The sequence below is a fragment of the Gopherus evgoodei genome, chromosome 1 (genome assembly GCF_007399415.2).
Source record: "Gopherus evgoodei ecotype Sinaloan lineage chromosome 1, rGopEvg1_v1.p, whole genome shotgun sequence".
NCBI lineage: Eukaryota > Metazoa > Chordata > Testudines > Testudinidae > Gopherus > Gopherus evgoodei.
The window spans coordinates 212,754,380-212,769,207 of NC_044322.1; the positions used below are offsets into that span (position 1 = coordinate 212,754,380).

Here is a 14,828-nt window from a genome sequence, read left to right on the forward strand (position 1 = left end):
CTTTGATAGTGATGAGACACTGCTTGAAAATTCCTCCACCGACTCTCTACCACTATGGCATCAAGCTGAGGGAGGGGAGTGACCTGATCAGAATGACAGGCAGAGAAGCTGATTGTCTCTGCAGCAGAGAGGTTGAGCAGGATGAAAGTATAGGCTCTTGAGACTTGGACAGGAAGAGATGCTGGAGACCTTTGAGAGCAATTTCTGTAGACTGTGGCAACAGTTGTAGCCAGTTTGCTGGTGAAAGGGAGGAAGGAGATGAAACAGCTGTCAGCCCAACTTGGCATTAGGAAGGTAACTTTCCCTAGACTTGTAGGAGTGTCTCTGATTTCTTCTATGCTTGATGTCCTAATAACTTTGATATCTGTATATCTGTCTGAGGAGCTCGAAACCTTTAAATTTAAAAGCAACTTCACTTTCTTATCTGAAAGTGGTTGATGATGGTTCTACTGGTTTCTAATGCCCATCCATTGCTCTGGGAGGTCTTAGAGAAATTAAAATGTTCATCAGTCATCCATAAGGCTACGTTTTAGTCACGGGTATTTTTAGTAGAAGTTATGGACAGGTCACAGGCAGTAAACAAAAATTCATGGCCCACGACCTGTCCATGACTTTTTCACTAAAAATACCAGTGAATAAAACTTTGGAGGGTGGCCCAGATGCTTGGGGGTGGGGGTGGACAGTGGCGTGCAACCTGGGACCCTTACTGTTGCTGGGGAAGGGGGAGTTTGGCGGGGCCAACAGGCTCCCTACCTGGCTCCGTGCCTACCATCTTCTCCCCCCTGCCCCCTCCAGCAGCAGCAGAGTTTGGGTGTGGGAGGGGCTTGGGGCATGGGACAGGGTGAGGTGGGCTCTGTGTGGCACTTACCTGGGGGGCTCCCCGGAAGTGGCGACTTCCCCCTCGCTCAGCTGCTAGGCAGAGGTGTGGCCAGGCAGCTCTGAGCACTGCCTCCGCCTACAGGCACCGTCCCCGCAGCTCCCTCTGGCCGTGGTTCCTGGCCAAGGGAGTTTTTAATGAGTCATGAACACATTTCTTGTCCACATTAAAAACTCCCTCCCAGCACTTCACGCTTAACAGCTGTTTGGCGGCACTTAGGATTTTCTGGGAGGGAAGGGGAGGAGTGGAGATGCAGTGCTTTTCCCCCCTCCCTGCCCAGTGCTTCCCTGCTGCCAAACAGCTGTTTGGCGGTGCTTAGGACTTTCTGGGAGGGTGGGGGAGGAGTGGTGATGTGGCGCTTCTCTGCTCCTTCCCCTCCCTCCCAGAAAGTCCTAAGCACTGCCAGGTGGGGGAAGTGCTGGGAGGGAGAGGGAGGAGGCAGAGAAGCAGAACTTGTGCAACGCTCCCTTGTAAAGTCGCTGCTCTTCCACAGAATCTTACAAGCAGGTAGCCAAACAACGTTATAAGGGAGCATTGCACAACTTTAGACGAGCATGTTCCCTAATTGAGCAGGACATAACATTGAACCAACGTTAAGCGGGAGGACGTTAAATGAGGAGTTTCTGTATTGAGTTGTGGTGCTGGGTTTGGAGCTGAAGTTTAGCCCTGCACCAGTGCTGCTGATCACTGCTTTCCTTTCTCTCTTCCTGCTCAGTGTATCTCCCCCTGGTGGTGACTTCTCAGATCCTGTCACATCTGCCACTCTGGGCATTGTTCAGGTACGTGCCACCTTGTTGCAGTCTGTGTTGAAGCTGTATTCTCCTAGTTATTCCACTAGGGTTTGAAATGAATGCACTGCACCAGAAGTGCTTGCATGTACAGTGACAGCCATTGTGCCTAATGGCCATGGTGTAAATGGCTTGGTTTGCAGAAAGGGGATTTTGTAAGGGTTGTTTGAAATGTTCTGGCAGCATCAAGGCTTGCCCCTGTGTAAGATGTTCTCTCAGGCCTGATGCAGCCAGGATTCATCAGGAAGTGGGGAGGAAGGGCAGCTGCCCCATCCCCATGTCGTGTCCTCTCTATTCCTGACACACACAGGTTTGTCCTGTTGGCTGATCCCCAGGGTTATTCATGTCCCTCTCAAACAGGGCAAATGCAAGGATGGCAGCCTTGTACTAAGATGGGGAAGAAGAGGGGGCTGCATCCCTAAATGAAAGAGCATTGAGACTTGGACTGTTTTCTAGAGGGGGTGAACTGACAGCTCAGCTGTGTTTTGGGAAGACAGGTTGATTTTAGGTATTGGCAGTTAATAGGGCCCCACTTAGTTCTGCAGGTAGCAGGGCTGGAATCTGTCCTGTGCAAGGCAATCCCTCCAGCCTGACACTAGGATAGTATTCAAGACTGTCTAAGTTTGGAGCTGGGATCCAGCATCATGAAATGAATGTCTAGCATGTATTGAGTTGATCTAGTGGGGGAGGGACCCCAGTTATGGTCCAGTTAGTGTGAGGAGGAAAGATTCTCTTTCAAGCCTCTGTCTGGAGGATCTGGATGGTCTTTGCTGAACTCATTGTACAGAAATGTGTGGGAGTTTGACCATCTTCAGTTAATAACTTGGCTTCTGCTGGGAGGGAAACTCATGAATCTGTTTGGATTTGGCAGGTGTTTTGGGGCTTGGATAAGAAGCTGGCTCAGCGCAAGCACTTCCCATCTGTCAACTGGCTGATCAGCTACAGCAAGTACACACGGGCCCTGGATGAGTATTATGACAAACACTTCACAGAGTTTGTCCCCTTGAGGACAAAGGCCAAGGAGATCCTGCAGGAAGAGGAGGACCTGGCAGAGATTGTGCAGCTTGTGGGGAAGGTGAGCAATGACCACTGAGAGTGGGGAGGAGTATGGTGTATTAGCAAGACTTTCCAAAGAACTGATCTGCCTCCACTTCACTGCTCCTGGCATAGACTATAGACACTATCCATGGGTAGATGGGGCTAGTGTTAGCCAAAGTATGTGGATATTGATGTGCAGGCACTGAGAGCTAGAGGGAAGGTAATAAGAGTTTAAGAAAATAAGAGTGGCCATACTGGGTCAGACCAGTGGTTTATCTAGCCCAGTATCCTGTCTTCTGACAGTGGCTGTTGCCAGATGCTTCAGACAGAAGTGTTTCTGAAAAACAGTAGATTTGTCTGCCACTAGCTGTACTTAATTTAGTCTTTTCTACTGCTCTGGCGTTGGAACCAAAAAGCAGCCCTTGGAGTAGTCTAGAAATAGGAGAAATCCCCACACCTGCAGCCCATGAGTAAACTCTCTTGCAAAACAACTCTGCAGCCAACTGCAGTGCCCTTCTTGTTTGTTAAGGGAAATGCTCTGGATGCAGTGAACCTGACCTGATATTTGTTTCCCCTATCTTTTTGAACTAGCCCTGCAGGCTCAGTCTCTAATTTTAATAAACATGTTGAAAAGTTTCACTAGTATTTCTTTCAGTGCCCCATCCTCTGGTGAAATGCCAGTTCACAGCCATGCAGCAGTACAGTATCCTGAGGCTTCTTCTCCTGCACCACCCTGACAAGGGCTATTTTCAAAGCACTGCACTGACACGCTAAATTCTGTGCTCAAAGTACAGGCCTGGAGACTGGGTTGCATTTAAATTTTGTCCCATTAGAGTTTAACACAAAACAGTGGCACGATGATACAAAAAATTAGAGACGAGTGCTGTCTGGTCTCTGCAAAGTGGCTGTGTAGTCATCATGCCTAGTGTTAGGGACGTATTAACTGGTGTGTGTAGTGACCTCCCATTCTGCAGGCTTCTTTCAGTTTCTCAGTGTACCTCAGCATTTCAGGGTAGAAAGCTAAACCTAGCCAGAGAAACTGCTCTAGAGGAAAGGTGTCATCAGGGTCCCAGTGAAAACTGACTTTTTGTTTCAACCAATACAGATGCTATAAAAACTGTAGCTCACATAGGCATAGTACACATGAGCCAAGCCAGCCTACATGTATTAACTTTAATTGGAAGAAATTGGGGGAGGAAAGTAATGGACAGGAAGAAGGGCTCCAGCAACCCCAGAAGGGGCCTGCCCACCAGAGCTCTAAGCCCTGCTTCTCTGTGTCCTGGGAAAGAGGAAAATGTGTGGGGGAGGTGCCTCTTTCTACTTTGTGATGTATGAAGGTCCAAGATGTGTGTTTCAGATTTTTTTTTGCTTGATTTGACCTTGTCTATATTGGTTTCTAGACAAAGTAGTACAACCCCTGTAGTATGGATGCATTTATGCTTGACTGACGGTGCTTATATCTGTATGCCTCATTCACCTTACAGAAATCCTGGCCTCTAATAAATCTCTTTTCCCAAGGGTTTTTCATGTGTTGGAGTTAAATGTTGGCAAAAGCAAACCACTTTAAGCAGTGTGGGGGATTGGAAGAAGAAACTGCTTTTTCCTCTCAGATTTCACTTCTGTGGCTGCTTTGTCTATCTACCAATTCTTTGCTCTCCAGGCAAAATGATGACCACAGTTTGAATTTCTGATGTGAAAAGAGCAGGAAAAAAATGGAAAAAACCTAAACAACTCACCCATTCAGGGCTTGTCTACACGCTGCAAAAAGGCACAAACCCAATTCTTGTCTGTGCCAGATTTAAAACAGAGCATGGAGCAGTGCTGGGTGGCCTTCTTCTGACTGAAGCTGTCCTTTCTCCTGGTCCCTTGCATCCATATCAGCAGCTCTCCAAGGTTCAAGACTTTGCTTCTGTCCCCATCCAGTTCCACAATTTGTGACTCACCTAGCTTTAAACCTGGAACTGCACTCTGGTAAAACTGTAATGCTTCCATTGTGTGTGTCAGAGTTACATATGTCCATTTTTATTTGTTTAAAATTGGATGGGCTGGCAGACCTGGAAGTAAGAGATTTATTGAATGAGTGTTTCTCTGTAACCCTACATCACTCAGTGGGACATGCTAAATTGTGCATGTGCACTATTTCACTTTGGTTGCTCTTCTGCTCTCTAGCCAAATGACCTAGAAGAACAGTGAATATGGTTTGGACTCTTCCGTTTGTTCCGGGGGTAAAACAAGACCTTCCGAAACAAAAACAGGAACACTGAGGTTGCAGAGTGAAATGTTGAAATCAGGAGATGCCAACATTAAGGTAGCCCATGCAATCTTAACTCCTGCCCCATTCTGGGCATGCATGACTGTAGTCTTCGGTTACAAGACCACAGCTCAGGTTGTGCTTGGTGGGTGAGGCAAGGCAGCACTCGCCACCAGATAAGATTAAAATTGTTTCTTTATTGTTAAAACGGAAGCAGTTTAACATGTTATGGGTGCAGCCTTGCTCTTTGCGGTGGTTATAACAGGTTATTTTGGAAAGTATCGTACTCCTGCTTCATTCACTAAGCACCATTCAGCCTGCATATTGAATAAGGCTGAGGTCCTGTGAAAATAGCCCATGGTCATGGACTGAGACTTCTGTAGTGCACCCACACAAGGCGTAATTTAGGTCATGTGTTTGTCTTCAACTTTGGCATTTCTTTTTGTGAGTGCGTAAACATGCTACTTGGGCACTATTTTAATTATCTTTTATATTGTAATTTTCTGTGGTGCATCTCACATGGCTCTCTGAAAGCACTTCCCAAACATTGAAGCCTCTATCACCTCCTTTTGAGAGGATAAAATTGAGGCAAAGATGAAGTGACCGACAGTGCAAGATAACAGCTCAGGAGGAGGGGGATAGATGGCTCTGCACAACATGCTATTAAGAATTTTCTTATTGCTGACTTCATTTGGCACACTGGGGAAAAGCAACTACTGGCTTCAGGGATTAGCAGCAGCCTCTTAGCGGAAGACTTCTTTTTATTTTTTGATGGTCTGAAATATCATTGTTTTACTGAAATACCCTCAGAAGCATTGTTGGAGTTTGGTTTTCCTTGTGTGGACATGCTGGAGCTGGGAAGGGAAAGCAGAAGTGCTGGCTCCCTGATCTATGGCAAGCTTACATTACTGCTGCCTCTTAGCAAGCATTGTCTAGTGCCTGTTGTTCTGCAGGCAAGCAATTAACATTGAGGGAATCTCTCACTTAACTCATTACTTAGCGTCTGCAGGAATCCCAACATAGGTTGGAAACTTAACAGTTGCGTTTAATGCTGCTTGTAATCTATTGGTGGCTGATTGAATAATTGGCTTTATCAGTGAATGGGAAATATGCAAAAAAACTAATCTGTATTTATAGTGATCTGAAAGAGGGGGTGGGGGGAGACAAGCCACATGCCTGTAGATGAAGGTGATGGTGTAAACAAGTAACTGGCATTATGGGCCTTAGAGTTAGGGAGCTAACACCCAGCACTCCCATACACAGAACTTGGCACCAAACTAAATTTGGACTTTGCCTTCTAGGCTTCCTTGGCAGAAACGGATAAAATTACCCTGGAGGTTGCCAAACTGATCAAAGATGACTTCCTGCAGCAGAATGGCTACAGCCCGTATGACAGGTGAGGGCCAAGAGGCTATGTGCTCCCCATTCATTCTTCCATGTATTGTTTCATAGAATCTTAAGGTTGGAAGGGAACTCAGGAGGTCATCCAGTCCAACCCCCTGCTCCAAGCAGGACCAATCCCTAGACAGAATTTTACCCCAGTTCCCTAAATGGCCTCTTCAAGGATTGAACTCATAACCTTGGGTTTAGCAGGCCAATGTTCAAGCCACTGAGCTATCCCTCTCCCCCCCCGTTTTCAGATGGAAATCCTATTTGGGAATAGGATCCAGTTTGATGTGGCAATCAGGATCTGTTTTCAAGGTGATCTGAGAGCTGCTCATAGGAAAATGCAGCCTGTGGTGGTCCATCTAGGCCAGGGGTTCTCAGACTCTTGTACTGGTGACCCCTTTCATACAACAAGCCTCTGAGTGTGATTTCCCCCCCCCCCACACCCCATACATTAAAAACTTTTTTATGTATGTAACACCATTATAAATGCTGGAGGCAAAGTGGGGTTTGGGGTGTAGGCTGACAGTTCACAACCCCCATGTAATAACCTCATAACCCCCTGAGGGGTCCTGACCCCTAGTTTGAGAACTCCTCATCTAGGCCATTGGCTCCATGTTGTCAGGGAGGCACAGTATGCAGACCCCTTCTGGCCCAATGGTAGGGTCTTAGCTATATTGATACAGTTTCCCCAGCATTCTGTCCATTGAAATGAACACTGCTAATAAACCAGTGCTATGAACGAGCCCCTTGCCTGAATAAACGAACTCCCTCTGGAAAGGGAGAAGAGGACCATTTAGTCTGAACTGATATTCCCCCACCCCCCGCTCCCCAATAAGAATCTGTCTTTGTTCCAATAGGCCCCAGTGATACTCAGGAGTATCAGAAGAATCTGGTTCAAGCTACTTACTCTCCACTATCACTGCACAACTCTAGCCCATCTACAACTCTTAACTTCCTCTTACAGCCCCTACTCAGCCTGGTGCTCCACTCATCTTCCCTCTCAATGACTCCTCCTCTCTACTTTGTACTCTGTTTCCATGCTGTCCCTTGTGTCTGGAATAGCCTTCCATGGAGTTCTTCAGCCTTTCCTCCCCTCCCCAAACTCCAGACCCACCTGTGCTGTGAAGCATTCCCCCTCCAATGGCAACTTGCTTGTGGTGCTCTGTTGTAGCTGCTTGTGCCTTTAGACCAAGTTTTGGGAAGGGATTCTGTTTGCTATCCTCACCTGTCGTATAATACAACAATGCACTGCCGAAATAACATGGCATTTCTGTGGTATCTGTCAAGACCACCACTTGCTTTGCCTGGTCTCTCTGTTTTGAGTGGATGGCACCAGCCCTAGGGGCACTCCCTGTGCTGCCAGGCCATGCTAGGAAACACTGCAGCTGCCATCATTCCTCCAAACAGATGGGAAGTGGGAAGGGAAACACTCTGAAATGCACTGTATCCAAATGGAGTCAGCCATAATAATGGAGATGATGTGACTTAATGCTGTGTTGTCAATATGTGGTGATAATGTGTCACTACAGCTTGGAATTGTAATGCAAGGATTACACCATCATGCCAGGCCACTATTTTAAGATTTCAAGTTGCTTGTGGCTGAAATTGAAGATCCGTTGCCACTGATTCAGACTTTTGAAAAAGTTTTCAGCCTGTAATAGGCAGTTTATACCACTTGACAGTGAGTGTATCAAGGGTTTTGTGATGTAGCTTTATGGGCTGAAATAGGCCAGCACTCTTATACTTCCCCCCACCAAGTGAATCTAGCCTCTGAGAGAGGGTTATGTTAGTCATGAAGGCACCAGAGCTCTTATTTCATTAAAAATCTTCTCAACTGCTCTACAGCCTGGGAAAGTCATTAATTCAGGGGTCGGCAACCTACGGCACGTGTGCCAAACATGGCACGCGAGCCCATTTTGAGCAGCACGCAGCTGCCTGCCGCGGTCCCAGCCCGACTCAGCCCCTGCACCCACCGCTCTCCCGTGTGGGGGCAGGAGGCAGAAGCTTAGTTCTGCGGCAGCCAAGCTTCCTCCTCCCCCGCTTCTTCCCCTAGCGTGGTGCTTTCCTGCCCCACCCCCTCTCCGTCCCTGCACCAATCAGTTGATGGCCCTTGCGAGTGGGAGAGGGCAGGGGAAGAGCGGCAGCATGCACACAGCTCTGTAAAGACAGCAAGAGGTAGGGATGGGGCCTTGGGGAAGGGGGTGGAACAGGGCACATCCCTTCCAGACCCCTGCCCTGAGCCACTCAGGGCAGGGGGCTGGGAGCACCCCAATGAGCCGAGCACCCCAGTCCTCTGCCCTGACCCCCCAGACATACACACTCAGCCTTCTGCCCTGCATGCTGCATACCTCCAGCCCTCTGCCCTGCCCCCCACAGCCTTCTGCCCTGAACCACACCCAACCCTCTGCCCTGATTCCCCACACACACACACCCAGCCTTCTGTCCTGACCCTTGACCCCCCCACACACACACAGCCTTCTGCCCTGAAACCTCCCTCCCCCCCGGGTCTGGGGTCCTGGATGCAGGCTCTGCTCAGCCCGCTGCCGGCCTAAGTGGACAGAACCCCAGACCAGCAGCGGGCTGAGCAGGCTGGCGGCATGAGATCAATGTTTTAATTGAATTTAAAATGACGCTTCTTCAACATTTTGAAAACCTTGTTTACTTTTACTTACAATAGTTTAGTTATATAATATAGCCTTATAGAAAAAGACCTTCTAAGAACATTAAAATGTATTATTGGCACGCGAAACCTTAAATCAGAGTGAATAAATGAAGACTTGGCACAGCACTTCTGAAAGGTTGCCAACCCCTGCATTAGTTGTTCATATTAGGTTCTATCTTGTTTCCATCAGGTTCTGCCCTTTTTATAAGACAGTGGGCATGCTTTCCAACATGATTGCATTCTACGACATGGCGCGCCGAGCTGTAGAGACTACAGCTCAGAGTGACAACAAGATCACATGGTCCATCATCCGAGAAAATATGTCTGAAATTCTCCAGAGACTCGTTTCCATGAAATTCAAGGTATGTCTGTGGGCAGCAGGGCGTTGGCTCCCTGGCGTCTCTGTATGGCTACCTGCTGCATTGGAATAGGGATATTGACACTCCTTTGCTAAGGAGACAAAAAGTCCTACGGAAGCCTTCAGTGCATCTACAGAGCCGTTATCCTGGGTTGCCTGTAAACATTTTTCTTACATGAGGAGAAATGGTTCCAAAAACTGAGACACTTGCTCTACTTTTTTTGATAGATCTAAAATGCCTGTCTTTGACTCTCAGCCTAAGCTGCAATCAAGTACGTGGCCCTGGTTCTTTCAGCTGAGAACTGCCTTAGTGGATGAGCACAGAGAAAGCAGCTATGTTAATGGGGTCACACCCAACCAAATGGCCTTGGGCGCTGCTAGGTAGCTTAGGTCCAAAATTAGATAGTATTGTGTTTTAAGTGTCTGACAAGAAATGTGTTTGACTCATTAAAAACAAATTTTTCAAGTAAACGTTCAATAAATGATGGGCATTGTCCACACAACACACATCCAATCAGGAATGCAAAAGAAGCATCCATGACTATAAAAGTACCATCTTGTGAAAAGGAAGCTGGTACAAGAGGCACAAACTGTTCTATTAGCATTTACATGGCCCACATCCCAAAGTTTGACATGAGCTTTAAAGAGAAATGTTGAGGGAGTGGATTAAAAAGTATGATCCATCTGTCTAGACACATCTTCCTCACTCTAATATCATTATGGAGTGTGCAATGCTAAGCGAGAGGAGAGGTGAAGATCCAGCAGATCAGGTTATCTGAGCCTGTCCATTAAATGGCTTCTCTGGAGTTGTGGCCTTACAGCCTGTCTTCAGTGGGAGTGTAGCTGCAAGTTCCATTTCTTGCTACAAATGGAGGGTGGCTGGGGCCTTAAGAGAATTCTGAGACGCAAAGTGAAGGTGTTGTGACATGTTCTTGCAGACCTGTATTAGCTCAATTTCAGTGGAAAGGATTTTGTTTGGAATCTGGCCTCTGCGCAATGAGGAAGATGAATCTTACAATGTGCTTGATTGATTTTTATGCCATTTTGGCTCTGGCTAGAGGGGCAATGGTATTTAATCATTGTAACACTTATATCACGTGGCATCATTGCCAGTATGAGCATTACCTCAATCCTTTTAAACTTAGTTTTCATCTGAGAAGTTTCTACAAACCATAGATCCAATTTCTTAGATAATGGCTAGGAAAACTCTCCATTATCCTATTAATTGTGTGTTATGTGGGAGAGACATAAACCCAGCTGTCATTTAAAGAGGCTATAAACATCCGTGTTCTCCAGAGTGTAGTGAGCAGATATAAGCCCAGAGGTCAGGAGGGAGTTAAGTCAGTGGTAAAGGATTGTCAGACTGTATGAGGGAGCAGATGTTTTTCAAGACTAACTTTTTCACTTGCTGTGTTTTCAGGACCCAGTGAAAGATGGCGAGGCGAATATCAAGGCAGACTATGCTCAGCTCTTCGAGGACATGCAGAATGCATTCCGTAGCCTGGAAGACTAGGCTTTGCCCCCATTCCAATGATCCCCTTCAGTTTAAATCTCTCATCTCAGCCCCTCTGCTTCCCTACTGTGCAAGACTGAAATGAGAGAACCTGAGTTTAACAGTCCCGCATGTCCTACTTCATACTCAGTAGGTCTTTATAAAACATTCCCCTTAATTTGTTTGGCCTCACTGTGTGTCTGAAATGGTGAGTGGAGTTAGTGTGAATGGGCCTGAGAGAAAGTGAGGAACTGCAACTGTAAACTTGTAGGGAGGGGGATTCTCTCCCCCCGCTGCCGACCCTTCCACTCCCAAATAGATGTGATCTCTTAACAGCCCGGCTTTTGCTTCTTGGGGGAAGTAAACCAAATAAATTGTGGTGGCAGAGGTGAGACTCTTAGTGCAGTGATATGGTACATTCTGAGGTGGTGATGTTAATGGCATACATGCCTAGCTTTTAGCCAGTGACTATCATGCAAAGAATGAGCATTTCCCCTGCTTTGAAATAGGATTTATTCAATGTTTCCAATAATGAGCTGCTACTACCAATATATAGTGTATTCTTTGGTACAGTTCCCCTTCTAAACCTCCAGCTGAGCCTGTATTAAAGCAAGTGTATTACAACACAGTACTTGTGCAACTCTGCAAGGTGTTAACTGAGGAGAAACGTGAAAGCAGCCGTCAGTCTGAATTTGAGAAGTAGCATTTATTTTCCTACCTAATATTTAAATAGGACTGTTGGACTACACTTCAATTAAAAATCAAAGCCATAGCTGCTCAGCTATCAGCAAAATTTTATCCCCGTGCTTCCCACTTCCAATAGAAAATGGCATGACACTCCGCTGCTTCAGTGTAGCTATTTTGTACTACAGAACAGGACAAGACAAGCTGTGGTGATCCCATTTGTACAGAGCAGGAATCCCATCCTGCCTCAGTGGCACACTGCATGCCATAAGATTTGCCTTCTATTACAATGTTGAGGTCACCACATGCTTCCAAAACTTTCCCTTAAGATACCTGAATTAGATTTTTGTCCGTCCAGTTGTGGTATGCACGGTCCTTTTTAGAGGGAATGTTCAGTGCTAAACTTTCTTGTTGGAAGGTTCACTGTGATCCCAAGAGGAGCTGTGACTTTCTTTTTTGTACTGCACTCTAGAGGTGTTTGGTGTCCTTCAAAGCATTCAGAGCTACTGCTTCTTGGACTTGTTTAATAATGGCAGAGCCGATATGTGATGAGGACTAAATACAGAGCAGTATTTTGTCATTAACCTGCTAGAGCCAGAACTTACCATATTGCTTCACAATGGGTGAAATTAATAAGGGAGTTGGCAACCTTTTTGATCTTGTATTTCAGGAGGAATTAAACACTTTTTTTGCCCCGGGGGGGGGCACACAACATTAATCCCAGACACATTCCAGCTCATGCCTTTCAGCTGTCATTCAGATTTGAACGACAAGGGACCAGCTTCTGCTGCTTCCTGTGTTATGCCAACTCACTGTCTGGCATGGAGCCCAGCTGAAACTTTAAAAGGCTCTTCAAATATTAACCTCTTTGATCTCTCAAAATAAACAAAGATATTCAACCTAGTGCTCTAGTGGTGAATGGCTGACAGTTTGCAGTTCATTTAATTTCAGTGTACGCTGCCTATTCAGCATGGTCATGTATAAATGAGTAGTCGCTATACAAGCCCTTACCAGAATCCTCATTGTTCATACCTATCACAGGTGTACTGTGTTTGTAGCATTCCATGCTAGACGACAGATGTTCTATTTCTCTAAATTAATAGAGGATGTTATAAACTTTACATGTCTAAGATAATGCAGCTGTAATATTTATTGTGCTGTACATGGCCCTAAAGTGTGACCAGTTCAAAGTTGCATATATATATTTTTGTTTTGTCTTGTCTGTTTTCAGTGTTGAAATTCTGATTTTCACTGTGTTGCTACAAATTTTTCCTCCACACATGTGGAAGGAATGAAAGGATGGGTAAAAACGGATCAACAGCTGCTCTTCCTCCATATTTCATAATGGATGTTGCTGAAAGTCATGCAAAACTGTTCAAGTCAATGAGAATAAAGTGGATTTAAAGTATTTGTGGCCTCTTCCTATTCATGGTCTATAGATCCTCCCTGCAAAATCAAAACAACTTCTAGGAAGTTAGAGGGAACATACGACAAATGAAGTCTGAGCAAACTCTATGCTACTACCCCCTTACACTAGTGCTTTCAGAATCACTTTAGGTTTTAAAGCCGTCTTTCAGAAAGGAAAAGCATCCTGTTGCAAGAAAATGAATGTAAAACTGGACAAGACAATTCTAATCTAGTATCACCTACTGCTGTAAGAGCAAGAAAGACCTAGCATTCTAGAAACACTTTGAATCTTATGTGATTAAAGGCATTTATGATACTAAAAAAATCCATTTTTTAAATTTATAACATTAAAACCAGGAAGTGAAAAGCTTATTCAGGAATTTTTAGGCTTGCCCTAGCAGATCAGTGTTTGAAATTTCAAGTTAGTTTCAACTACTCCTTACAAAAGAACCCAACTGTCAGTCTTGCTTCTCTTCAATTCACAGTCTCAAGAATGTCTGTGCAAATGGCTACTTACTTTTGCTCCATCCAGTTCCCCTGGGAAGGGAGGAGGACCTCCCTCCTAAAACTGCCTTGGCAGACCTAGTTGAACTTCTTCCCAAGCATCTAGCCCTTTCCCTTAGAAAAGTCAATCAGTGCAAATCTAATGGCTACAGGTGAAAGGCGCTGTCTGTATTTTCCTAAAGATAAGACAGAACTAGTTACCTTTATGGCTACTAGAGTTGGCCTTTTAGCATCTGAAAACCATAGTCCCAGGTTAAGAGGCTGTTCCCTGTGCTATTAGTCACATCATGTACCTTTCTACTGTTTCTATAGCTATGAAATGGATTAATATAAGCCATGCACGCTGATCAGTAGACCTGTCTTATTTGGACAACTGGTCCCTTCTTAAACAGTAAAATGTGCTGGGCCCATGTATAACAAACTGGGCTACTTCTGCAACAGGAGCTTGACAGCCCATCCCTTCTCACCTTTCCCAACCCTCATACTATGGAGGCAGTTATTGGGGCTCTATATTAATAAGCTTTGCACTTAAGGCAGGAAGATTTGGCATGGCTGAAGAATACCATACCTATAACAACTGAACAGTTTTTGAGAATTTACATGTAAAGCCATTAGCTAGTATGGGAGTAAAAATTAGTTTATAATGGATCCTTTAAGAAATTATTTGACTTATCCCACATCTCTCAGTTCAGGCATCCCTACAAAGGGGTAGATGAATCTTGTAGATCTGGAGCAATGAATAATTTTTGAAAAAGGGGATTATTTTTCCTTCAGCCACTGAAATGACATCCCCCAAAAAACAATTCCTTCAAAAATGGCAGCCACCTCCTGTTTGTATTAGTGCAGGACCTGAGATCAGGACTTTGTTGTGCTGTCTCTCAGAGCTTACAATTCTGCAAGGGAATGACACCACTAGCTACCCTTCACAAAGATGGTCCTACCACCATTCACCTGTTCCCCTCTCCATCCTGACAACAGTGGGCCATCTTCTCAAAGGGAAGCTTGGCATCACTTACAGTACAGGCAGAGGCAGTGGCCCTCTGCTAAGGACAGCCTTTATATGGCCATTTTGAGAAGATCTTAAAAGTGAGGGCAGATATGGGCTCCCTCCCACTGAACTGTGGGTGATGGTGAATGTTGAAAGATGGCAATTTATATCTGACAGCCTTATACAAATAGCTACTGAAAGAGAAACTTACGAAGAATGACAGACCTTAAAATAATCATTGGGGAGGGGAGCCTGGGTCTCCCATAGGGGGCCCTAACCAGTAGGCTGTAGAGCTGTGATCCCCTAATTGTGGGGCATGTCCCATCAGGGGGCACAGAGGTATGACAGGGATGGGACACAGCAGGCCTAGGCCTGCCCCCTCAGAGGGCA

General features: G+C 45.7%; 1 protein-coding gene across 4 annotated transcripts in view; it reads left to right on the forward strand.

Annotated features, from left to right (window-relative positions):
- The window catches only part of ATP6V1A (ATPase H+ transporting V1 subunit A), a 42,283-nt gene extending 29,335 nt beyond the window's left edge, over positions 1-12,948 (forward strand). For 3 of the 4 annotated variants that reach the window (XM_030534735.1, XM_030534717.1, XM_030534727.1), the window contains 5 exons: positions 1,593-1,656; positions 2,537-2,740; positions 6,256-6,350; positions 9,196-9,367; positions 10,784-12,948. In XM_030534735.1, coding sequence (XP_030390595.1) covers positions 1,593-1,656; positions 2,537-2,740; positions 6,256-6,350; positions 9,196-9,367; positions 10,784-10,876 — 628 coding nt within the window. In that variant the 3' untranslated portion in view covers positions 10,877-12,948. The remainder of the gene's footprint in view (positions 1-1,592; positions 1,657-2,536; positions 2,741-6,255; positions 6,351-9,195; positions 9,368-10,783) is intronic. The other variant, XR_003996656.1, reaches the window with a different exon arrangement.
- Positions 12,949-14,828: the final 1,880 nt, after the last annotated feature.